The sequence below is a fragment of the Tachysurus fulvidraco genome, chromosome 1 (genome assembly GCF_022655615.1).
Source record: "Tachysurus fulvidraco isolate hzauxx_2018 chromosome 1, HZAU_PFXX_2.0, whole genome shotgun sequence".
In the NCBI taxonomy this organism is placed as follows: Eukaryota; Metazoa; Chordata; class Actinopteri; order Siluriformes; family Bagridae; genus Tachysurus; species Tachysurus fulvidraco.
In genome coordinates, this window is record NC_062518.1 from 10,324,848 (window position 1) to 10,349,861 (window position 25,014).

The 25,014-nt window shown below is 40.9% G+C and overlaps 2 protein-coding genes across 4 annotated transcripts in view; one reads left to right on the forward strand and one right to left on the reverse strand.

The window, feature by feature from the left end:
• Nucleotides 1-21,562, reverse strand: part of adam10a (ADAM metallopeptidase domain 10a) — a 75,279-nt gene extending 53,717 nt beyond the window's left edge. Inside the window, exon 1 of the mRNA XM_027137104.2 lies at nucleotides 21,335-21,562. Within this exon, the coding sequence (XP_026992905.1) occupies nucleotides 21,335-21,401 (67 nt within the window). The 5' untranslated portion in view covers nucleotides 21,402-21,562. The remainder of the gene's footprint in view (nucleotides 1-21,334) is intronic.
• Nucleotides 21,563-23,879: 2,317 nt separating this feature from the next.
• Nucleotides 23,880-25,014, forward strand: part of mindy2 (MINDY lysine 48 deubiquitinase 2) — a 31,090-nt gene continuing 29,955 nt past the window's right edge. Inside the window, exons 1-2 of one of the 3 annotated variants that reach the window (XM_047817555.1) lie at nucleotides 23,880-24,396; nucleotides 24,427-24,842. In XM_047817555.1, the coding sequence (XP_047673511.1) occupies nucleotides 24,015-24,396; nucleotides 24,427-24,842 (798 nt within the window). In that variant the 5' untranslated portion in view covers nucleotides 23,880-24,014. Of the gene's footprint in view, nucleotides 24,843-25,014 lie in introns of all 3 variants that reach the window. The other 2 variants (XM_027137079.2, XM_027137080.2) reach the window with 2 other exon arrangements.

Genomic DNA, 25,014 nt, shown 5'->3' on the forward strand with positions numbered 1-25,014 from the left:
TTAGTGCAGCATTACTACAGAGCTCACAGCCATGTCTGACACTCCAGGGAGCTGCAGTCAGGAACTCAAGCATCTCTTTCTTGCAATAAAAATGCGACGCTGCTGAACTCAGACGCACTTTTACTAAGTGTGTGGGACACAAAGCAGTCGATCTGCCGCTGTGCTGCATTGAATGAAGCCTATTGTGCACAGTGTGTGGTGTTGTGCTGTATTACATCCTTCCTCCAGTAGGAAAATAAGCACCTTCCTGCTACAGTATGGCTGTGTGCTAATAATAAACTGCCCTGAGAAGAGAGTGTTCCCCTTTTCCCCACCATCACCTCTGCTCTACACCTCTGTAAAAACAGACACAGCCCTAAGAGCTCAGGTTCAGCTGACACACACTTTACTTCTCTCCTGACTGACGCACTTAAACAAACACAAACCCTAACCATAATCTTCATATAAACATATGTGTGAGGAGGAAGTGACTGAGATGGTGTGACAGCACGCATTTCCTGTTGTGAGAGGAGACTTTAAGCACTGCTCCAAACACAGCATACAAAAACACGCACGCACACACACAATTTTGTTTCTGACGGAACTATACACGGAACTATAAACCAAAAAACTAAAGTTCTCTCTCCGCAGAAAGCTTGTACATTGTATGTGTGCCTGAGGTGTGTGTGTACAGTGTGTGTGTTTGTGTTCCATCTGTTTACTGTGTGTGTGTGTGCGTATAGTGTATGTGTTCTGTCTGTTTTCAATGTGTGTGTTCAGTTGTGTAAGGGGAGTGTGTGTGTACCAGTGTCGTAATGTAACGAAGTACAAATACTTCATTACTGTACTTAATTAGAAATTTCACGTATCTGTACTTTACTTCGCTGTTATATTTATGTCAACTTTCACTTTTACGCCAGTACATTTCCTAGATAAAATGCATACTTTTACTCCGCTATATTTCCACTAAGCGTCTTCGTTACTCGTTACTACAAAATAAAATCAGAAGAAATGTGTGTGACTGCAATAAGGGAGGTTTTGGTGAATCACTGCTCCTAGATTGCATTACGCTCCGCACGCTGTACGGAGAAACGGAGAAGCACAGGTACGCGCAGCGACAGTCGTGCACACGCAGTCAGAGCAGGAGGCGTTTATCTATAACGTTATTCAGCGGAAAGCCGCAAATACGGCAACCAAAAGCAGTGAAATTTCACTATTCTTATTACCAAACAAAGCACAAACAACATATTAATGCAAACAATCCATTCAATACTAAATAAAAATAACATTTATTGATTCGGTCTTTGTCTTGTGAATATTAGTTTATTAATGACTGCATTCATTGGACACACTGTTTGTAGAGAATGCACACATACATGAACTGATTTGATTCAAGACTGCATAACATGCATAACATTTTGGTGTCCACTCTTGCCATTTAATAACACCATAACTTTTGGCTTACTGTGTAGTCATATAATATATAATATAAAACTCTTCTTATTTTAAATTCTCACTGAGGGCTAAAACCCCTAAAGATGAAACCCTAGAACCGGCCCTGCTCTTATAGGGTATCTACCGAAAATCACAGAAATTTTACTTTTTACTTTTACTTCAAATACTTAAGTACATTAAATATCCGAAAATGACTTTTGATAGTTAAGTACAGTACTGTTAAGTACTGTTTCTGTATGTTCAGATGTGTATCGGGAGTGTGTGTATAATGTATGTGTTCAGTGAGTGTGTATGTGTGTGTTCAGTTGTTTCCAGGGACAGTTGTTTTGAGGTGATGGACAGCTGAACGATGATGAGGAAAAAAAAATGAATGGTTCGATTGGGCTGGAATGAAAATATCGGAACAGTCGTATGAATTTCTACCAAACTGGAATCGTTTACACTGTAGGTCTAAAACCGATTAACGTTAATCACCAGTGGCTTGACGTGACGCTTCAGTGAAAACAAACTCAATGTCGATTCTTTTCTCTTTGCTTTCATTCTCTGAGGCGAGAAAGAGAGGCAGGGACAGGAAACGAGGGAGCGTAATTAAAGTAATAAGAAGCGCCACATGAGTCTGTTCTAGTGTTGTTCTTAGACATTGAGCTGAAACTGTGAGCTTCTGCTACACTGTGTTTACGCCATTATTTAATATGCAGCATTTTGCGTTCAGACAGACAAATGCGGAAAGACTCTAACTGTTTTATTGCAGTAGATATATTTTATATATGACATTAACCATGTAAGCTCAGCTCTGATACACCACTTAACATCTTAAGTTGTTAAGTGCAGCATGTGTACAGTGTGTGTACAGTGTGTACAGTGTGTGCATGTGAATGGTGTATGTGTGTGTACAGTGTGTGTGTACTGTGTGTCTGTGTGAACGGTGGGTGCGTACAGTGTGTGACGTGTATCTACAGTGTGTGTTCAATGTGTATGGTGTGTGTGTGTGTGTGTCAACAGTTTGTGTGTCTGTGTGAACGGTGGGTGTGTACAGTGTGTGAACCGTGTGTCTACAGTGTGTGTTCAATGTGTATGGTGTGTGTGTCAAAATTTTGTGTGTACAATGTGTGTCTGTGTGAACGGTGGGTGTATACAGTGTGAGAGTGAACAGTGTATCTATAATATGTGTTCAACGTGTACATTGTGTGTGTGTGTGTGTGTGTGTGTGTGTGTGTGTGTGTGTGTGTGTGTGTGTGTGTGAACAGTGGGTGTGTACAGTGTGTGTACGGTTTGTGTACGGTGTGTTCAGTGTCTTTGTGTGTAAACAATGCATGTATGGTGTGTGTGTGTGTGTGCGTTTGTGTGAATGGTTGATAAATAACAGGAAGAAGTGTCACAGTAGTTCAGAGAGCTTCAGCTCAGCAGCATGCTGACATCCTCATTAGCTCTAAATAATTTGTGAGAGCTTTAAAAATAAATAAATGAAAAAAGCCATTGGTGTAAAGGAGCAGAGGGAGTCATGCGTCACAACAGTGCACAGATCATTCTATTGCACATTCCCACAAAGGTTTTTAGAAATGTGGGGTCTCGGTTAGAGGAACATTTTTACATTTGAGAAATTTGACTACAGTTTGTTTCCATTTTGTAAAAGGACAGATGACCGAAGGTCCATTATTAAAAGTGCTATACGAATAAAATTGAGTAGAAATTGAACTGAATTGAATTGAATGGGATTGTTCTTCTACAGAAGCTGTGATGTCTCTTTTTGTGGTCCTTCTGATCTGCTGAAATACTTCATGCTTTTTGAAGGCCTTCCAGACTGTGGAAGGACACAGCTGTCCTTATGCTCCCTACTGTATGGGACTGTCTGCATCTAAATATGTCTCTGAGACAGCCTACATCCACCACAATTCAACTACTCTTTTCTCCTTTACTCTTACAGTGTGTTCTGTTATCCCAAACGTTAAAAGTGTGTGTTGTGTGCATCAAATGTATTAGACTGAATTACTAGCATAGCTGTAATCAGGATGTAAATATGATGTTACACAGAAACAGAAATTTCAGAGGAACAGATGGTGCTTCAGCCAACAGGAAGAGACACAAACTCTTCACGCTGGCAGCAGCGTAGCAGCACACAGCAAAGCAGCAGGAACTCATCGATTTCAATGGTTTACTGTGACGCAACAATTGGCAACAGAAGGTGATTTCCTAGCTTCACCTCCTGAAGCAGCTACAACTGTACACTGTGATGACACACACCATGATGACACACACCTTGATGACACACTCCTTGATGACACACTCCTTGATGACACACACTGTGTGCCTGGCTGGTATATGATGTCACACTACACACTGTGACGCTACTCACCATTACACTACACACTGTGATGCTACACACGGTTACATTATACACTGTGGTGCTATACAATGTGACACTACACCCCTTGACACTACACCTCATGACACTATACCCCGTGACACTACACACCGTGACACTACACACCGTGACAGAATACTGTACACTGTGACACTACACACCGTGACACTACACACCGTGACACAACACACTGTGACACAATACTGTACACTGTGACACTACACGCCGTGACACTCCACACCGTGACACTACACACCGTGACACAACACACCGTGACACAATACTGTACACTGTGACACTACACACCGTGACGCAATACTGTACACTGTGACACTACACACCGTGATGCTATAAACTGACACTATACACTGTGAGACACCACACACTGTGACACTACACACTGTGAGACCCCGTGACACTACACCCCGTGACACTACACACTGTGACACTACACACCATGATGCTATAAACTGACACTATACACTGCGACACCACGGCACCATGTAGTCGAATGTGGTAAAATAGGACAACACTGCTGTTTTCACCACAAACAACAAACAGCAAGTGCTAGAAACAAACTCCATATTCATTTCATGCTGACACAAGCAATCACTGATTCACTGCATTTCCGTTCAGTTTTTTTCAGGCTGGAGCACTCAGTTTAAAAGTCATCAAGCTTACACTAGTCAGGGGAAAGTGAGTAATCTGAATCAGGATGAAGCCTCATGGCTGGCAGTCTGTGTGCTCTCTGGTAGGAGGGACAGCACTCTCTCTGACCCGTCAGTCACACAGACACCTGCCAGTCGTGTGTGTGTGAGGTTTCCACCAGTCAGGAGCTGCCTGTGAAATCACAGTATGTAAAAAGAGACACCAACACAAACCACACATCAAACATCATCAGATCTTCAGAGTAAAACAGTCAACGGAGGAGACAAAATATTCTGAAACAAACTGCCACTGTAACATATTTATTGTACGAGTCTGTTTGACACGATGCACACCTTCCGGACGTCTGCTCCTTCAGCACCAATCCTTCAGATTTATCTTTCACTTAATAAAAAACAGCACACACAAGTAACCATCATTAACAGAAGGTGATACGTGCCTGTGATTTCTAATTCAATCAAAGGAATAACATCACCAAAGCCTCAACAAATTATTCATCTCTTCTCAAAAGATATCACCACACGTTTATCTCACTCCTTTTTATTATCAATCAAAAATATTACCGCTATATACCACGATGTTCTCTTGTATCTCAGCCATAGAATTCCATCGTTTATGCTTTATTTTTGTATGTTCAGATGAGTCACTTTATAACGAAGACTGCAAACATGTACAAAAAAAACTTCCCAAAAATGTTAGGAATAAATTCAAAATGTAAATTCACACAAACTCAAGATCATCTTAATATCCATTGTTGCCCATAAACAAGGCAAAACGAGTTATCGATTTTTACTCTGACAAAATGTGCGGTTTTAGATAACAGGAAACATTTGTACACAGGATTGTTCTGTTTGTTTTTCATCCATTAAAGGCAACAGTTTGGATGATTGAAGTCCTTACTTGGGCAAGTGTTGAAAAATGTTTGAGATGAAGGGATTTACGTGACAGGCAGAAAAAAGAGAGATAAAGAGAGGGAAACTGGAAGAGAGACAGAGAGGGATGTAAAGGAGAAGAGTGAAAGATGCAGCTAGAGGACAGAGAGAGAGAGAGATGGATGATGGTTGCTGTGTGCTAAAGAAGCTGCTCAGGAGGCTCCACCTGTGTGACAGCGATAAACGCCTCCACTCATCCACACACAGAGAGAGAGAGAGAGAGAGAGAGAGAGAGAGAGAGAGAGAGAGAGAGAGAGAGAGAAAGAAAGGGAGGGAGTAAATAAAGCTGTACGGGACATACCAACAGTGTATCCCTTCTTTCATTTCAAACACCTCTGTGTGTGTGTGTATGTGTGTGTGTGTGTGTGTGTGTGTGTGTGTGTGTGTGTATGTGGGACACTGGGTTTTAGGGCCGACATTTAGACAAAAAAACCTAAAAAACCAAGATTTCAAAAATTAAGCTATAAAATTTCAAGAATAAAGTCATCAAACATTGAGGAAAATGCCATAATTGTGATAGTTGTAATATATGTAAGTTGCCGTATATGTAAGTCTATATACTGAAAAAAAATAAAGGAGTAATACATTTATATATTAGCCACGACGTTAAAACTACTACTGGTTGCCATAGTAACAGTGTTAATCAGTGGGAGGAGCAACTAGCATTAAACATCAGTTTTTCTTGCCGCTGTAACGAAACATTCTGGAGGTCTAAGAATTGACATGACATTATCATTGACTTAAAGAAATCGCACGGAAAGCAATCGTGTTTATCTGCCTTGAAGCCTGTGAAACACTTCTGTGATATAGGAGTGAGAGAACAGCAGAGAAAACACAGGACGAACGAAAAGAATCATGCATATGGTGTAAAAAAGATGACAAATTATTAAGCAGAGTTTTTGCCAGGAACGACTTTTTATCATGGAGAGAAGTCCTGTTTGTGTGGGGATTTATTAGCAGTGTAAATGTTAAGCGCTGGCGATAGAGTGAGCTCACACACACACACACACACCTGAGGATAAGGCACAACACATTAATCAATACTACACCCTGCCTTTAATGAGACAATGTGTGTTTGTGCAGAAAGGACACACACACACACACACACACACACACACACACACACACACACACACACACACACACACACACACACAACAAACACACATCTAGTAGCCTGGCAGCCTGTCCCTGTGCTATGTGCTAGTGTCTTTAATAAATAGACAGAATCACACACACACACACACACACACACACACACACACACACACACACACACACACACCAGCATCCACATATGTACATGTACACACACACACACACACACACACACACACACACCTAGCAGCCTGGCCCTGTGCTATGTGCTAGTGTATTTAATAAATAGACAGAATCTCACACACACCAGCATCCACATATGTACATGTACACGCGCACGCTCGCACACACACACACACACACACACACACAAAAACACACACACACACCTAGCAGCCTGTCCCTGTGTTATGTGCTAGTGTCTTTAATAAATAGACAGAATCACACACACACACACACACACACACACACACACACACACACACACACAACAAACACACATCTAGTAGCCTGGCAGCCTGTCCCTGTGCTATGTGCTAGTGTCTTTAATAAATAGACAGAATCACACACACACACACACACACACACACACACACACACACACACACACACACACACACACCAGCATCCACATATGTACATGTACACACACACACACACACACACACACACACACACACACACCTAGCAGCCTGGCCCTGTGCTATGTGCTAGTGTATTTAATAAATAGACAGAATCTCACACACACCAGCATCCACATATGTACATGTACACGCGCACGCTCGCACACACACACACACACACACACACACACACACAAAAACACACACACACACACACACACATCTAGCAGCCTGTCCCTGTGCTATGTGCTAGTGTCTATAATAAAGACAGAATCTCACACACACACAAACCACACAAACACACACATTTCTAGCACCCTGTCAGTCACACAAACACACACATCAGCATCCACACCTGCACGCACATACACACCTGCACGCACACACACACACACGATTCACCACTGCACAAAAGCAGCACATAATTCTTTCCTCTTTCAGCAGGACCATTTCCTGTGTCAGACAGCGAGAACGGTGTCTCAAGATGAAACGTTTTTGATACAGCGACAATGAGCTGTATCAAGCTTAGCGTTCAATTTAAAGGATTATAACGTTCACGATTATAAACAAACAACAACTGAGACCTGACATGAACTATATAACATATACACGCAATCTGTGGAGGTATAGCATCATTTCCTGTAACCTTCAGTGACCTTCCCAAGCTGCATATGAAATGGAATAGATGTCACATAACAGATGCTGTGCTTGTTCAAACTGCCACAGGTGTGACTCTCTGGCTTTTACTAAATCGTGGGGCAAGTCGTGGCCTGTGGGGCAAGTCGTGGCCTCGTGGGGCAAGTCGGGGCCTAATGGTTAGAGAGTCTGACTCCTAACCCTAAGGTTGTGGGTACGAGTCTCGGGCCGGCCACGACTGAGGTGCCCTTGAGCAAGGCACCGAACCCCCCAACTGCTCCCCGGGCGCAGCAGCATAAATGGCTGCCCACTGCTCCGGGTGTGTGTTCACGGTGTGTGTGTTCACTGCTGTGTGTGTGCACTTTGGATGGGTCAAATGCAGAGAACGAATTCTCACTTTGGGTCACTGTAAATAGCCGTATGTCACGTCACTTTTCTTGTTTTAGGAAATATAATGTACAGTAGTTAGACAATACATGTACAACATACACTGCATTGCATTACATTTGTGAAGCTAAACATTCTTCAGAGCATCATGTGATCAGATTTTCTCATCGTGTGTAGGAGGGAACACGTGCCCAGGCCGGCCTATACATGTCTGATCTGCATTCTTTACCCATCCTTATGTTCCCACTCTGCAGCCTACATGCACACAGTCTAGACCCAGCAGCACAGACCTACACTAACGTTCTGCTTTCCAGATGAAAAGGGTTGAATGGCGAGACAGAAACAGTGAGCGGCATTGTTCGAGCGCGAACAGTGAATGCTCGTGTTGCACAAAAATCACGATGCAGGATCAGCAGACTGACACGAGGGGTTAAAGTGACTTCTGACACTACCACGCTCGGATTACTGAGCACATGACTCCTAACAGTGCATGAACTCTGCTTTGCTCACTGGTTCAGCAGCAAGGGTTGTGCTTGTACAGTTTTGGTACCTGTTCGAGATTGGCACTGAGGATATCTGGTTTCTGTTTCCCTCCCATCAACATGCTGCACGCTGTGATGCTGTTACCACACACCAAAAAACGATTTTTGTCTTTTCTCACTCTGACTGTTCCTAATAACCTTTTTTTTTTCTCAACAAATCTGCTCAGTTTTTACAAAAGGTGGCAATAATTCTGGAGCTGGTTATGTACTTCGCTTGGGATTTTCAGATGAATCTTTCACTTGTATTTGAACAAATAAGCCATGAAGTGGCAGAACACAAAAACCCATAAGTTCCCAGAATTTCACCTTCACTGAACCCTGACTGACAACTTTGTTGTTTTTTCCCCTCATCTTCTGTTGTGGTCTTAATACAGACTCCAGGTCCCACGACAATTTCCCTCAAACCGTATAAACGCATGACAACATCTTGGCAATTTTCTGCTTGTCTGAGTCCTTCAGCCACCGCTTATGGGGAATAAACAAGAAACCCAAGAGGCAAGACAAATGAAGGTTCCTTTCCCACATGTATTGTATTGTGTTGTTTTGTTCATTTTCTATTATCAATTTAAAAAATGTATCTACACAAAATTGACTCATTTCATTGTTGTATATGAGTTTCTCTGGTCATCCATATAAAATGGCTTCCTAGAGAACAGACTTTTCTAGAGGAAACACCCTGAGATCTGAAGTCAGCATTTAGTTGCAAGCGTTTTATTCAGTTTCCACACACTGGGTAGTAAAAACTACATGTATGAGGAAGTGAAAACACTCCCTCCTGCTCCTCCATCACACCACCGCTGATAAGTTCACACACCCAGAGTGACAAGTGTGTGACCTTCAACCTGCTGTGCCTCCACCAGAGACTAACTGGAAAAAGCAACACATAGGTGGAGACCTCAGACGCTCATCATGCCTACTCACTTCCTACAACCATCACGCAGTGTCCTCTGGAGCATAAAGCATTAGACTGAATAGTGAGGGAACTCCCTCCTGTGATAACACGACTTGTTGAAATAAATCGGTTCAGTTATTATCTACTCTACTTCAAAGATCTGGAGCAATCTGGAGTTTTGTGCTGCAAATGCACGTGACACAGATAAAAAAAACAGTGCTGTGGGTTTGGAGGCATGTTTAAACTTAGCACTGAAATGCAGGCTTAAAAGAAAAAATGTGCTCCAGAACTACAGTGCTGTAAAACACACAGTGTTGCAATGACTGCATTATTCATCCTCTATACAAAGACAAACAGTTATAGAACCATAACTGAATTCATGAGCTTGCAGAGATGAACAATATCACCAGAGTAAATAAAAGTTCAATGAAGCTGCTGGAAAAAGAAAGGCTCATCTAGGAGATTGTCCGCATTGTTAGGAACCATCGTGAGTCAAACTAGACATTAGCCATTGTAAAGCTACTAGTCAGACAGGCACGGCAGATGTGTTCAGACAAATGAGCTTTTGTGGTGGAGCTATGTGCAGAGCTGCATTGGGAAAGCAAAGGAGGAGGGATTCAGAAACACAAAGGATTGAAGTACCGCCAGTGATTCTCACAATAACACAACATACAGCTCCTGAATGCTTACGAGGCACAGGACCCAACAGCTGGAACCCTGTCGTGAAGCAAGAACGTACGCTGCTCTAGACTTGCTAAAGAGAACTGAACTAAAAGCGACTTTATAAAATATACATCAGTGCCATGATCATTGTTATAGAAAAGGCTCAATAGTTTATTAGGAAGGTGCCGATATTAACCTTTCTTCAACACTGTTTACAATATTATCTTGGCACACTGTATGGCCAGAAATGTATAAAAAATAATGTGGTTCGTCACAAAATTTGAAGAACACAGTTGTTCTGAATGTCTTTGAATGCTATAGCATTACAATTTCCCTTCACTGGAACTACAAGGCTCAAACCTGCTCCACCCTGACAGCCTTTCCCTGAGAATAAGGCAAAAAAACAGAAGATATAGTTTGCCAAGCTTGGAGTACTGTAGAAGATCCCGGGTGTCCTTCACAAAGGCCTGACCTCAATCACTCCTTTGAGATGTACTAGAACACTGACTGCACCCCAGATCGCCTCACCCGACACCAGCACCAACACTAATGCTGCTTATTATAACACATAGGAGTGTGATAGTTAGGTGTCTACAAATTCTGATATGTCAATGTATTATATATAGATATCTCTAAGGTCAAAACCTCGAACGCTTCCTGCCTGCTTTGATGGTTTGTTTCGTAGCTTGATCTTTTTCTAGTCTCGTCCAGATTTGGCGCCGATGCTCAACGTAGCCTCAGAAGTAGAGCTTGGTGTTGATTGTTTAAAGTAATTATATAAATGACTGAAGCCTCACTGTCAGTGTGAACCAATTAACAAGACATTTCCAGCTGTAGAACTGCTGATCATGAGGATTTTTGTTTCTTGCATCATTCTGTATAAACTCTAGAGATTATTTTGTGTAAATATCCCAAGAGGTCATTCGTTTCTGAAATACTCAAACCTGCTCATCTGGTACCAACATCCATTGCCACTGAGATCACACGTCTTCATCATTCAGATGTTTGATATGAACATTAACCTAAGCTCTTGTTCTGTATCTGTATGCTTTTATACACCACTAGCTCATAACTGACTGATAAGATAATTGGATGCATGGGCATGTGTGCAGGTGTTCTTATTAAAGATTATAACCTGGTCTAGACATATCATTATAATGGTATTAATGGTACTGATTTGCATGTAGGTAGGTCGGTCGCTCACTGACCCAATAGGGCAAATAGTGAGGTAACTCAGACTGAGGAACTCCGAGTGAGGTAATCTGTTGGATGGACAATTAGAAAAAAGTCTATTTAATGATTTCAGCACACATAGAGAGTGTGATGTTAACAGATTTACACTTCACTCATGCACTCAGACACTCGGTGTTTAGAATGGGTTCGTGAGAAGATAAAGGAGTTCGCTGCTACTCTTCTACTCCATGTTTAGGTCTATGTCTAGGTTCCTGGTTCCTAGGTTCCTGGTTCGTGTTCACGATGTGGTCGTATTAAAAACCCTGGTATACAGGTTACTTTTTATTCTGTGTAAGCAGTTAGACCGTGATGGGAAAGGTCTTTCTGAATCCCGCCTGTAATATCAGTACATACTGACGTCACAGTAGCACAGATAAGAAAGCAGAGGCTGCTTTTCTGCTGAGTGTTATGCTGCAGAGAGAGAGAGAGTGAGAGAGAGAGAGAGAGAGAGAGAGAGAGAGAGAGAGAGAGAGAGAGAGAGAGAGAGAGAGAGCACTAGTGATTTGTTCCCATTACAAGGCTGTTACATGACTCTATATTAACCTGTCTCCCAAGTCAAAGTTTGTTTGCAGGGTTATTGCAGTAACAGCAGCTCGGACGTGCGAAACAGCAGTGTGCACCTGAGAAGAGAATCGCAATTACTCGCTTCTGTGTGCAGCTTCTTATTTGGCATCAGCGCTGCAATATGTGTCTTCATGAGTCCAGGAGATTGTTTTCCCTCGCAGCTACAGAATTACAGTGATTCAGCCTGGAGGTCTAAAAAGGAGCAGCTAGTTTGTACAGCTAGCTCTTTTACAGCATGTTTATCTCATACTAAGCTGATAGACATTGAGCTGCTGAATCCTCTATTTTGATTGGTCAGAAGGTGTTCTAGTGTAGTCAATCTAATACATCTACTGTATATTATTGTTTCCAGACTAATATCATTAAATTAGTCCCAAGTGTTAAAGAACTCGCTTTCCTACAACTTTTTTTGCTGAATCCAACAGAATTTTAGTCTAGGTACAAAACCCGAAGTTTGATTCTCAACGTTTGTTCAAACGTTCACTGAATTCAGGTCTGCTGAACAAAAAGCGTGCCACCAAGATGCACAAAATGATGCTGCATTCAAATTCAACAAGAAAAAAAGAAAAAAGAAATGAGGACACTGATCCTCGTAATGCTGATATCAGAAGCAAAAACTGCTGTATAAAGAAACAAAGGCTCAGGGTAATAAGTGTTAGATTATTGAGGTGTATAAGATTCTACAATGGATTGTCAGCACATGCATTAGTGATGATGGTTAAGCCAGCACTAAGGGTTAAGTCTATATAAACACTCTGGTACACACTGCCAGGAAACTGCTACATTTAACTGTGTTATCTCAACGTAAAACACACAAACCAGAGAGAGAGAGAGAGAGAGAGAGAGAGAGAGAGAGAGAGAGAGAGAGAGAGAGAGAGATTCATGAATTGTGAGACAGACATTGAGAGAGAGAGAGAGAGAGAGAGAGAGAGAGAGAGAGAGAGAGAGAGAGAGAGGAATGGTGAGACAGACAAGGAGATAGAGAGAGAGACACAGAGAGAGAGAGAGAGAGAGAGAGAGAGAGAGAGAGAGAGAGAGAGAGAGAGAGAGAGAGAGAGAGAGAGAGACGGACAGAGAGACAGAGAAGGGGGGGGGTAAATAAAGCTGTACACACAGAGAGACAGAAAGAGAGAGACAGATAAGGTGACTATCTGCTGCCAAAGTCTGTATCCTAAGCTATGGCAACACAAATGTACCACTTCCTTATTTTATGATTATATTTAGTTATAGACTTTCGACAGGGACGTAGAAAACCACATGTTCACGTGACAATAACGGCCGAGGTGTAGGACATCTTCATATGTCTTCCATATTGATTTTCAGACTCTGAGTCTAATCTGATGAAGAAAACATCAGATACTTCTTAGAGACATGGAAGTTATGCAGCATTGCTAATTTATCTCAGGAGTAAAAAAACATGTATAAAATAGAAATGTGCAACATTAATATAGATATAGATGTGTGTGTGTGTGTGTGTGTGTGTGTGTGTGTGTGTGTGTTTGTGTCTTGTGATGAGTTTGCACCCCACGCAGGTTGCCCCCTGCCTTGTCCCCCGACTCCAAGTTCCACGCTACAGAAAATGGATGAATAAATGAGTGTGTGTGTGTGTGTGTGTGTGTGTGTAAGTTACATTAATAATGCACCTACTTGCAACACACAGCTTCATCTAGTTGTACCAAAACACAATATGGTTTTCTGCTTTAGCCATTTCTCGTTCAACACAGCCGTGTTCATGTATATTTCAGCACCTTTCTGCCAAGACGTGATGCTCCTGTTTCCATCCACAAGACTGAACTCCTTTCAGCTGCACATGAGCATGTAACTCATGTCTCACAACTCTTTTGATCCCATCAGAGCACCACAAGTAAATAAATACTGCTTGTTCGATATGATGATTGCTGAGGAATAAAACACCCCTGGAAGTGCTGATGGGGGAAAATAACCAACGTAGGGTTACTTTTAATCTCACAGCTGTTATTATATTAATGAAAAACAAGTTGTGCTTTTTGTTTTTTTTACCTGGTGCTATCTTAAAATCATTTTAAAAATAAATAAATGGGAAGTGGAAACTTCTCTGTACTGAAGACGTTCCTGAAGCTTTACGGAGCGCTGACACTGGAGACTCTTTCATGAAATGAACTTACAGAAAGCTCCTCTGAAAAATTAGGCAACACGAGGCTACAAAAATGCTTTTACTTTTTAGATAAATAAATAAATAAATACTAGAATGCTCGTGTACTGTTCAGACTTACAACCGGGTTGCCAGGGTTGTAGTTTTTACATCAGTTTTGAAACAAGTTGAGTTTCAGTTGTTTTCAGGCTGTTGATAATGTATTGTTTGTTGCATTGCACACTGCAGCGTATCGAATGTGAATGATTCTACACCGTTATATATATATGTTCTTCAGCGCAGGCGTTTCACTCGACACAACAATAACATCCTTTCAGAATCAAAGCGACAGCTTCACAGTGTACCCAAACACCTCCGAATGCTTCGGTTCCACCCCACTGCACATTACTAAACATTATCATCATCTGAAACACGGGAGGGAAAAAACAGAAACTGTAAATGACGTACTGCTGTAAAAGTGTTTCACCTGATCCCAGTGTGAAAAAACACCAAGCAGCAAGCAGGGCGGTTCATAAAATATCTCCTTTTGCGTCCCCGGGGTACTTCTGCTCTTCTGTAATAAACATCACAGCTTCTGGATGAGGGCCAGCCATTTGCATAGCTCTCAGAAAGAGTAGATTAGCAACTTGCTTTGGCTCCATGTAATAAATTATTCATGTGCAGCACCTCAGGAGAGACGGCACTTTTGTAAAAGGTGCAAAGTCAACAAACGGTCTCGCAAAAAAAGCTGCATCTCTTCACAACAATATGCTGAATGTGGGAACTGACTTTGGCAGACTTTTAGTATTACAATATCGTTTCATAACCGTTCCTTCCAGGGCTCGTTCTTTCTCCTTCCATGCGAGTGTCTCCTTTAATCGACGAAATTCGATTAAAGCAACGCGATGATCACAAACAGCTGAGCGGGGAAAAAAACGCACGGTGCAAATAGAACAGCTGCAATGTGTGTGTTAAGCTGGAACCAATATTAAACTCTAATATCATGATAACTGCCCCTGCTTCTATCACGGTTTATTATATTATCATGATATTACACCGAGAGAGGTTTCGTTTTTCTGCTAAGAAGGACACATATGCTGCAGTACAGGAGTACACCTAGACTCGACTTTACGACTCATCTGGTGTAAACTTACATTTTTAACACACAGTGCGTCGTTTTGTACAAATACATTTGAATTGCACTGCCATAAATGTATATTATAGCGCTATACCCTACAAATGCGATCTGAACCAGCTTCGTGGCATCCGTTTGTGGAAGAACCGTGTGCGACAATGATGGTCAGGTGTCCACAAACTTTTGCCGATACAGTGCAGCATTCGTACATTTGTCTTTTTCTCTTTTGCTCTCTGTCTCTAAAGCTGCCACGATTACTCAATATATATTCGTCACAGATCTAAGATTATTGGGAGGAGGCGAAAGCACTTAGATAGGATCCAAGTTCATGTGTAGGTCACACACACATACGTCTCATCATTGAGGCTGTGAGTATTTGCAAATCCTCCCAGTTACACGTTATCACGTTCCCTGCGATACAGACACAGGTGTCTTGTCTTTCTGATAACTTTATTTCAACTCTTCAGTCTGTGCAGAACAGGAAACCTCAAGAGATCTCGCTGTCCGTTTGCTGTGGTTAAAGGGCATGTACGAAAGTGTTGTTTTTTTTTTTACAGTTTTATCTGGTAATAAAAAAGTACTTCATGCGCTACCGTACCCAGACACTTGCAGTTGTGTTCTTATATCTGTTGCTGATTCACGTATGAATGACTGTAAAATTCAGCCTGCCATGTATTTTTTATATCACTTGATATTTTCCTCCCGTTTTCCTTCTTCTTGACAACTTGAGATTTTCCTCCTTTTCCTTTCCTCCTGTCACGTCAGAAGTCTTCAAGATGCCTCATTTTCGGTTTCAGATTTCCTCCTTATTTCCCTGCGACCGTACTACGCCTGGAATCGTCAGTCGTTGTCAGGATTACGATTCTGCTTGCTTTCGCATTGAACTCCGTCCTTCCTTCCTAAGCGCAGCTGGTTTTCTGTATGAAAGTGCATGTTATGACAGTGGAGAACTTTGTAACCCAGTGCGAAAGGAGAAATGAACAAACGTCACATCAGATCAGTTGTATTAGGTTTGTGTGTGCGCTCCTTAATAATTTTGACTCCATAAAATTTTTTGATTATTTGTTCCATTGAATGAAAAAAAAAAAACAAACACTTCGGCTTTTCAAAAAAAAAAAAATGGAACGATTTCCATTTCAAATCTCAGGCCATTATTCCAACGATGACTGAAATTCTGCTATTTTATAATGACGAGCGAATTCATGGTTCATTTCAAACTAATTGTGTTGACATCAAAATAATAACCAAAGACATGAAGCATGTTTGACTGCAATCACAATCATACTAATGTATTAACATCAACCAACACCGAATAATGAATAGCTGGATGTGGCAGTTCCACCAAAATGTTCTGAGAAGAAGGAAAAAGAAAGAAAGTAAAGGAAAAAGAAAGAAAGAAAAAAAAACGAGCTATATAATGCGCTACACATTTTCCCTCGTAAAGGCAAATTAAAAACACAGACACACGAATAGCTCTTAGATTGGATGCAAGAACACTTAAAGCTTTAAAGCTGGGGTTATGCTGCACAACCAATGCATTACTTTTCATCAGCATCCGTTTTTTTAACTGGATGCCGACTCACGCAGCATGAGGGTAGATAATTCCAGATAATACGTTCCACCGGTTCGTTCCAAAGGTCCGAAAAGGTAATCAGGCACGGTGTAGTGCGAGCAGCATCACAATCCTGTCTTTTGCTTTGTCTAATACTGGCAAAAACAGTGAAAGCCTGATACGATATCTACAATACACAATGAACAATCTACAGCTGTGCATTTACACATGAATGCTTTGGAGTATTAAACCTAGCACACACACACACACACACACACACACACACACACACACACACACACACACACACACACACACACAATGTAGCTCCTACAAAGATAAGAAGCCTTATAGACCTTAGATCTGTGTATTGCTAGGTTCATGACGACGATCACAAAGACGGTTTATAGAGAACGTGCCAAAACTTTTTCCATTCTGCTGCACAGCAACAAACATGTGTCTCACAATAGCCTGAAATCGTTACGTTGTACCGTTCAACAAGGAAACCTGATGGACCACCTAACGGATAGCGCACCAGGTATGGAGTCTAAGGTCCATGGGTGTGTACATGAACACTTGCCTAGTCACACCTTAGGTATAACCCTGGCTTTAAGGGATTTACTCTCATCGGTGTGGTGAAGAAAAAGTGAGCAGAAGACAAATAACAAGACTTCACTTGTCTGATAGTGATAGGAAGATGTTCAGCTCCTCATTTTTTTATTTTTTTTTGATTATTTGCTCACTGGTTAGAATTCCCCAGAAACAATTTCATAAAAATACGCTCAATAAACCTCACAATAATTCCACACTGTCATCACAGTAATCCATATAATTATATTTGATTATGTTTAATTACCTTGCTGTTCTTTCTCACTGAGGGGCAAATGAACTTCAGCGGTTTTGTATTCGGGATTCGGTGTCGTCAGATCTACGTTTACACGAAACTGAACATTGTTCGTGATGTTAATACTGTAATCCTGGATAATATTAAAGAGTGCGAATAATATGGTAGACAATCAAACAAATAAACAGCACACGCCTACCTAAAGTTTCCATAAAATCTTTTGAGATCTGTGATTCGAATCTGCATGGACTTATTATTTCCTTTTGAAACAGGAAGTCAGAATAATGATGTTTTAAAATGCTTGACTGACTTAAAACCCAGCCAAGACAAACACCATATGTAAATATCCCTGACAGGAACTTTGTGACTAATACAGAGAAAAGTAAAATGTTTAATTTTTAATTAGTTTTTTTTTTTTGTGGATTTTTTTTTTTACTTATGCCTTAAACCATGTCTATGTTCTTAAACAAAGATTGTGGAATAAAAGGGGAAAAAAGCGAAATGGCACTTGTTATTTTTAAGGCAAGGCACGGTCGGTAAAGGAAATGCAAACAGGAAGTAAAAGACACAGACAAAACAAAGTACTGACTAATTACATTTGCTGCCAACAAGTGACTACTGAAGAGCGAGACCCATATATACGAGTGTATATATATATATGCAAAAGTCATGATATGCAAACAATTTTTGTCTTTTTTGTTGTTAAGACAGTGTTGTACTGGTTTTCATAACACTAAAGTATAAATACAAAAAGCTCTGAACCACCAATATTGACTCCAGAGGTGCTTCCCTCAGTTTGGAGACCCATTAGTCACTAAAGAAAATTACAGCAGGTAATTTGGTAATTTGGCAGACGCAGCCATGTCACTCATCTGTACTCCAAGCACAAAGCCAAAAGCAGAGATGAAAGTGGCGAATGAAAAGTGGGCATATGGATCGCAAGTGCACCAAAGTGTCTGCTCACACATCTGAAATGAACTGAGTTGTGCCACAGCATGAATTCTGGCACAAGGTGTCTCTGAAACTTCCTGTTTCCTGTTCCGTGACTTACATCAACTGTCCTCAACATGCACAAACTGCTACTGATCCCAGGCGCCGTGCCCAGCCATGTGCTCCCAGTGTGGTACTCATGCTGTACTGCACTGCTCTCACAACCTGAACATTCACTGTGTTATTACTTTAATCTACATCCTGTGCTTTAACTACAATGTTGCTGATAGACAAACTCTCCTTATGTTCTCATTTAGCACTTTATCCAGAGTGTGTCCACTTGAACCGGACAAAAGGGCTGTATGTCCATAATGGCAGTGGTAGCTCAAGTGGGTAAGGCTCTGGGTTGTTGATCAGAGGATCAGGGTTCAAACCACAGCACTGCCAAGCTGCCACTGTTGGGCCATTGAGCAAGGCCCTTTACCCTCTCTGCTCCAGGGGTGCTGTATCATGTCTAACCCTGAGCTCTGACCCCAACTTCGGAGGTTCTCATACATCTCATACAGCTGATCCACAATAAACTCTTGGCTGCATTTATTAAACAGACTCTGTACAAACCTGCTCTTCATGTCAGATTATAAAATGATGAAAAGATCCTCTAACAACAGACCTGCAATTAAAGGAAGTAACTACACTCTGCTTACATCAGCCATCATCGGTTAATGAGACGGGCTCGTACAGAAAACAGAGCTAAGTAAACACCAGGTGAGCGTGAGGTAATGAAGATAACGTTTCAGTCTGTTCGCATCTTTTTCTTACATTTCACCACTGACACCATTGCAATTGTAGCAGTCTTGTGAGTTTTGCCTTATCCTATGGCATCCTACTGCTAGTGGCTTTAAGATGAGTGCCAAAAGAACACTGAGATTTTAATCAAAGAGCTTCAACGATCTACAATTTTACGCCTGATGTTTCCACACATTACAGAAGAAATCTTTAGTCATGGGTTGAGTCACCGGAAGCCAATTTGGCACTAAACGTTTCTGTTCACCATTTTCTCCGCACAAGCTCAGATGTGTTAAATGATAACTGAACCAGGAAGTATTTTTTTTCTGAGCCTGTTCTCCTACAGAGGGTCACACGGAACCTGGAGCCGGTCCCAGGCTTCTCTAGGCACAAGACCTGTCCATCACAGTGCACAATCACATACTGAAGACATTTTAGAGAAGCCAATCAGCTTATTATTAATTAATGTCTTTGAGCTGGGTAGGAAATTGTAGGAGTGCGAGAATAAAATGCAAAAACTTTTTAATTCCTTACGTAGTGTTGTTATTGGTCTCATTGTGTTTCTTCACTATATTTCTTATCCTACAGCGCTCCGGTTTGTAATGAATGTGCACTACGAATAAAAGTTTGACTTTTTTGACTCTGATAGTTTGACTTTTTTGACCCATCGATAATCTGATAGTTTGACTTTTTTGACTCGTAGCATAATCCGATAGTTTGACTTTTTTGACTCGTTGCATAATTCAATAGTTTGACTTTTTTGACTTATTGCATAACCTGGTAGTTTGACTTTTTTGATTCGTCGCCTAATCTGATAGTTTGACTTTTTTTACTCGTCGCCTAATCTGATAGTTTGACTTTTTTGACTCGTCGCCTAATCTGATAGTTTGACTTTTTTGACTCATCGCATAACCTGATACGAAGAACGCATTAGACAGAAGGTTTCATCGCAAATCGACTCTTACTACACAACAAAGACATAAAGAAAAAAAGTAGCTGTAATCACACGGTTGAGACGTGGATTAAAGATCTCAGCTCACGACCATAGAAATATTTTACCGTCTGACATTTTCTGTGACAACAAAATGTCCCCTGTGTACAGTCAAAGTTAAGTGCTGGTGATTTCAGCGAAGGAGAGCTAAGAAATATAAGTGACTACAAAATATCCTGAACTACAGTAAGTGTGTGGGACAAAATAAAACAATCCCAGAGGACAGATTTGCTGAGTTTATGATTCAAAGTGTCATCGACTGCAGCAGTATTTTTCTTTCTTTCTCCTCTTCTGTTATTACTCAAGCTTGGGCTTGTTGTAGTCTGCTGCAGTAACACTGTACACATAACACACAGTTTCTCTTACAAACAACAAAAACAAACACAAGGTCCAGCTCCATCCCTGTACCCTGCACTACTCCTCATTTCACCTGTCTGAAAAGAAAAGACACGAATTTCCTCTCATTCACCTCTTTATCAGCTCGTCATGTTACTTTTGTACACTTCTGTTATTATCTGTATCATTAAATGTATATCGGTTTGTAAAAGCGACTGTCCTTTTCTTTCCGCGCGTGCGTGCGTGCGTGTGTGTGTCTGTGTGTGTGTTATCAAACCTCAATCTAACGTCACATCTGTTACATTACTGGAAGTTAGCTAGCTAGCTAGCTAGTTAGCCAGTTAGCCGAGTTTTAGCTGACAGATACTGACAGGAATAACGGCTTTTAGCGGCTATTAACGGCTAATAACGACTTTTAACCGAAACTGTCCTGTCAGCTTTGCGTCGGGCTTTAAGTTAAGTGTTAAACACTTTGCAAAAAAACTACGTCAAATGTTTAAACCCGACAAATAAGCCTTTGGTACTTGTGTATTATGTGTTGTACTGCACTTCCCACCTCTATTCCGTCACTCTATGTAACACCCGCATAAGAAAAACAATCAACAATCACTTACTTACCTATTGAGTCGCTCAGGCAGTAAAACAACACCAAGAGTTTAACCAAAACCATGTCGAATAAATTCATCGCGCACACATTGACACTGCGAAGGGTTTTGGTTGTGTGTGTGTGTGTGTGTGTGTGCGCGTGTGTGTGAGGTTTTTTTCCCCTTTAGTTTCGATACATATAAAATCTTAAAGGCACAGCAGTCCGAGCTGCTGCTACTGCTGCTGCTGCTTCTCTGCGGCGTGACGTCACCGCGGCTCCTCTACGGTGTGACGTCAGAGCCAGGAAGTGCAGCAGCATAATGACATCAAATGTAAACATACGACAAAAACTTTATTTTTCTTTCTCTCTGTTGTTTCCTTTGACGCTATTATTAATGTAATACGTAATTATCTGTATGTATATTGTTATTGTTCTTGTTCTGCAATAAAAGCTAAATAACAATATTAATAATGTTAATAATAATAAAAAAGAGTGCAATCTGTGAAACATAGTTTTTAACAAATTTGAATAAATAATAATAAATCTTATTGAATAGAAAGAAAGAAAAATACATCAAATATAAACACACGAAAAAAAAAGGAATAACAATCAATAGAACTTATTTTTAAAAAAGCAATACCGTAAAAATCATTCATACTCGTTTAATTGTTCAGATTTGTTGTTATTTGTATTATTTATTTACTTATTTACTTATTTACTTTTGTTTGTAAATTAAATTAAAATTCTGTTAAAACAATGCAGTTTTTGTGATTTACATAAACAAATAATAAAAAAATAAATAAATCGTGTCAGAATTGTAATTTTCACCATCAGAGTGAAATTACAACGTTTAAAAGTGAATGATGATAAAATAATTTACTTGCCGGATTACGCACAACCCTAAACAAATGCTTTGTCGAAGCAATCTTTTGATTTTATTACACCGCTTTGTCTTTTGGAGTAAAAGTCTAGCAGCTTGGTACACCTTTACTTATTAAGGCAATGTTTACGCACTCGCACTTATAAACATAGTTTAGATCTAATCACAGATTTTCAGTTGGTTTGAGGTCTTGGATAAAGGCTAGGTTATTAAAAAAAACTTGACTTTCTTTTAGTTAAGCCATTCCTTTATTGATTTTGATATATGTATTTTATCTTCATCTTAATAGCAGACACCTTCTACCTTGGTAAATGCCCCAGATCTGGCTGAGGCCTAAAGCATGATGTTGGCACCAATTCAATTCAATTCAATTTTATTTGTATAGCGTTTTTTACAAATGACTTTTGATTGTGTCAAAGCAGCTTTACAGAACATAAACATAGAACAAAAGGTTATTATAAAGAATAATAGAAAGATTAATAGAATACAAAAATCGGTCTAATTAATTAATATTAGATAGATTTAAATGTGTTTGTATTTATCCTCAATGAGCAAGTCTGGTTACTGTGGGGCGGTAAAACTCCCTTGGATGGTGAAGGAAGAAACCTTGAGAGGAACCAGACACAAAGGGGAACCCATCCTCATATGTGCACTGTCTGTATAGTGTTATTCTGTTGGCTTTTGGGGATTATGGATTTATTAAACCTTTTTGGTGATGGCCTCATCAGACCATAACACATTATGAAACATGGTTTGGGGTGATTCAGTTGTGCTTGTCATATATTCCTGCAGCTCCTTTAATGAAGCCTTTAATAGGTGTCTTGACAGCCTTCCTTTGAGGGATGTCCTGATCCCTGTCTTGTTACTGTGGTGTTTAATTTTCTCTATATGTTGATGATGGCCTTTACAGTGTTCCAAGACAAATAAAATGTTTTGGAAATGCTTTTATGCCTGTCTCCTGATCGATACGTTTATTTTTACACAGAAACTTCCAACTGTTTGCGAGTATGATGACATCTAAATCTCGTATTTAATTTAATTCAAAGTTTGTAAATAACAAATGATAGCGACCTCAGTACCACATCAATATCGTATAATAAAGTCGCCATCATGTGGTCAATATGAGTATTGCAGAAGGTCAAGCAGTTTTACTTATTTTCCAAAAAAGGCCTAATAGATATCTCCTTATATTCAGTGGGGAAAAACATAATTCAAGTACAATTCAATACAACACACTACCTTTTATACTTATTAAATTTAAAGGAGAGAAGGGTGATTATTTGAATCACTGTGAATGGCTTTTGAATTATTATTACTTAATATTATTATTATCATCGTTGTTGTTGTTGTTGTTGCGCATGCGCAATGTAAGTGTTTACGTTCAGGTTGTGTATTTTTAGCTCGTGCGTGTTAATCCATGCGCGTTCCTGTATATAAAATATAAGTTCATATATGGTTAAAATTACAATTATTGCTCTTCAGACCGTCCGGAGAAGCCCATGTGAATATGTTCAGACATGCTCATGTCATGTTTACCTATTTCTATAAGTTTCCCATCTTATAAATGTAAACATATCTGTAGCTTCCGCATGAACTGAGAGGAATAAAAACAATAGTGATGTCGGAATGAACTCCCTAATAGTGAGCGTCCTTTACTAGTGCGCACGAGCTAGTGCACGAGTGTACAGGAAGGGGCTGTAGCGAATCATTAGGAGCCTCCGGACCGGTGACGTCAGAGGCAGAGACGTCGTCGTCATGGCGTCCACGGAGCTGCTGAGACCGGAGCTGTGTTTTTAGTTCAAAAACGGGGCTGCAGTCGACGAGCCGTCGAGATGGAGAGTAATGCAGCTCTGCACGGAGACGCCACAGAGGCAGGAGGAAGCGGAGAAACCGGCAACGTGAACGCAGAGCTGTCGGTCAGCAGTTTGGGTCCGAGTTGCACAACAAGCGCCACTACTACTACTACTCCAAGTGCTAATGCTAATGCTAGCGCTAACGCCGCGTCTCGCACAGACACAGCTGATGTTGTTGAAACGGTGGAAGCAGGAGAACCGGGGAACGTGCTGGGTCACGGTGCGTGTGAATCTGATGCCGGAAATCATGACGCTACAAACTCGCAGTTAGTAAACAAGCCGAGCAGAGGGGAGCCTTCTAAAGGGGCTACAAGTGTGCGAGCGGATATTAGAGATCAGGAGGCGAGCAGGCTGCCAAAACAGAGCAGTGTGTGTGCTGTTGTGTGTGCTGAGAGCAGTGTGTGTGCTGTTGTGTGTGCTGAGAGCAGTGTGTGTGCTGTTGTGTGTGCTGAGAGCAGTGTGTGTCCTGCCAAGGCCAAGTCCGAGTCTAATGAAGGCACCCTGTCTCAGGGGCTGCCCAGCCTGGACTCACTGGACTCCTTCTCTAATCTAAACTCCTCCTGTCCGAGCTCTGAGCCCGTCAGTGAAGGTCTGGAGGATCAGGAGAAGGCGGTGATTCCTCAGGGCCAACATGGGGCAGAAGGGGGCAAAACTCAGAGCTGCAGGGATAGAGTTATTGCAGGTCAGTCTATCTACCACATCAAGTGGATCAAGTGGAAAGAGGAGAACACGCCTATCATCACCCAGAATGAGAATGGTCCATGCCCTCTGCTGGCTATTATGAATGTGCTTCTCTTGGCCTGGAAGGTAAATAATAACAATAACACTTATTATTATTATTATTATTATTATTATTATTATCACCACCACAAATCTTTTGCATCAGTGCCAAATGCAATGCAGAGCAGCGAAAGGAATATTTAATTATATTTGTCTGAGAATGTTTGGGCTTGGCTTGAACATCTTGTGAATGAGTCAG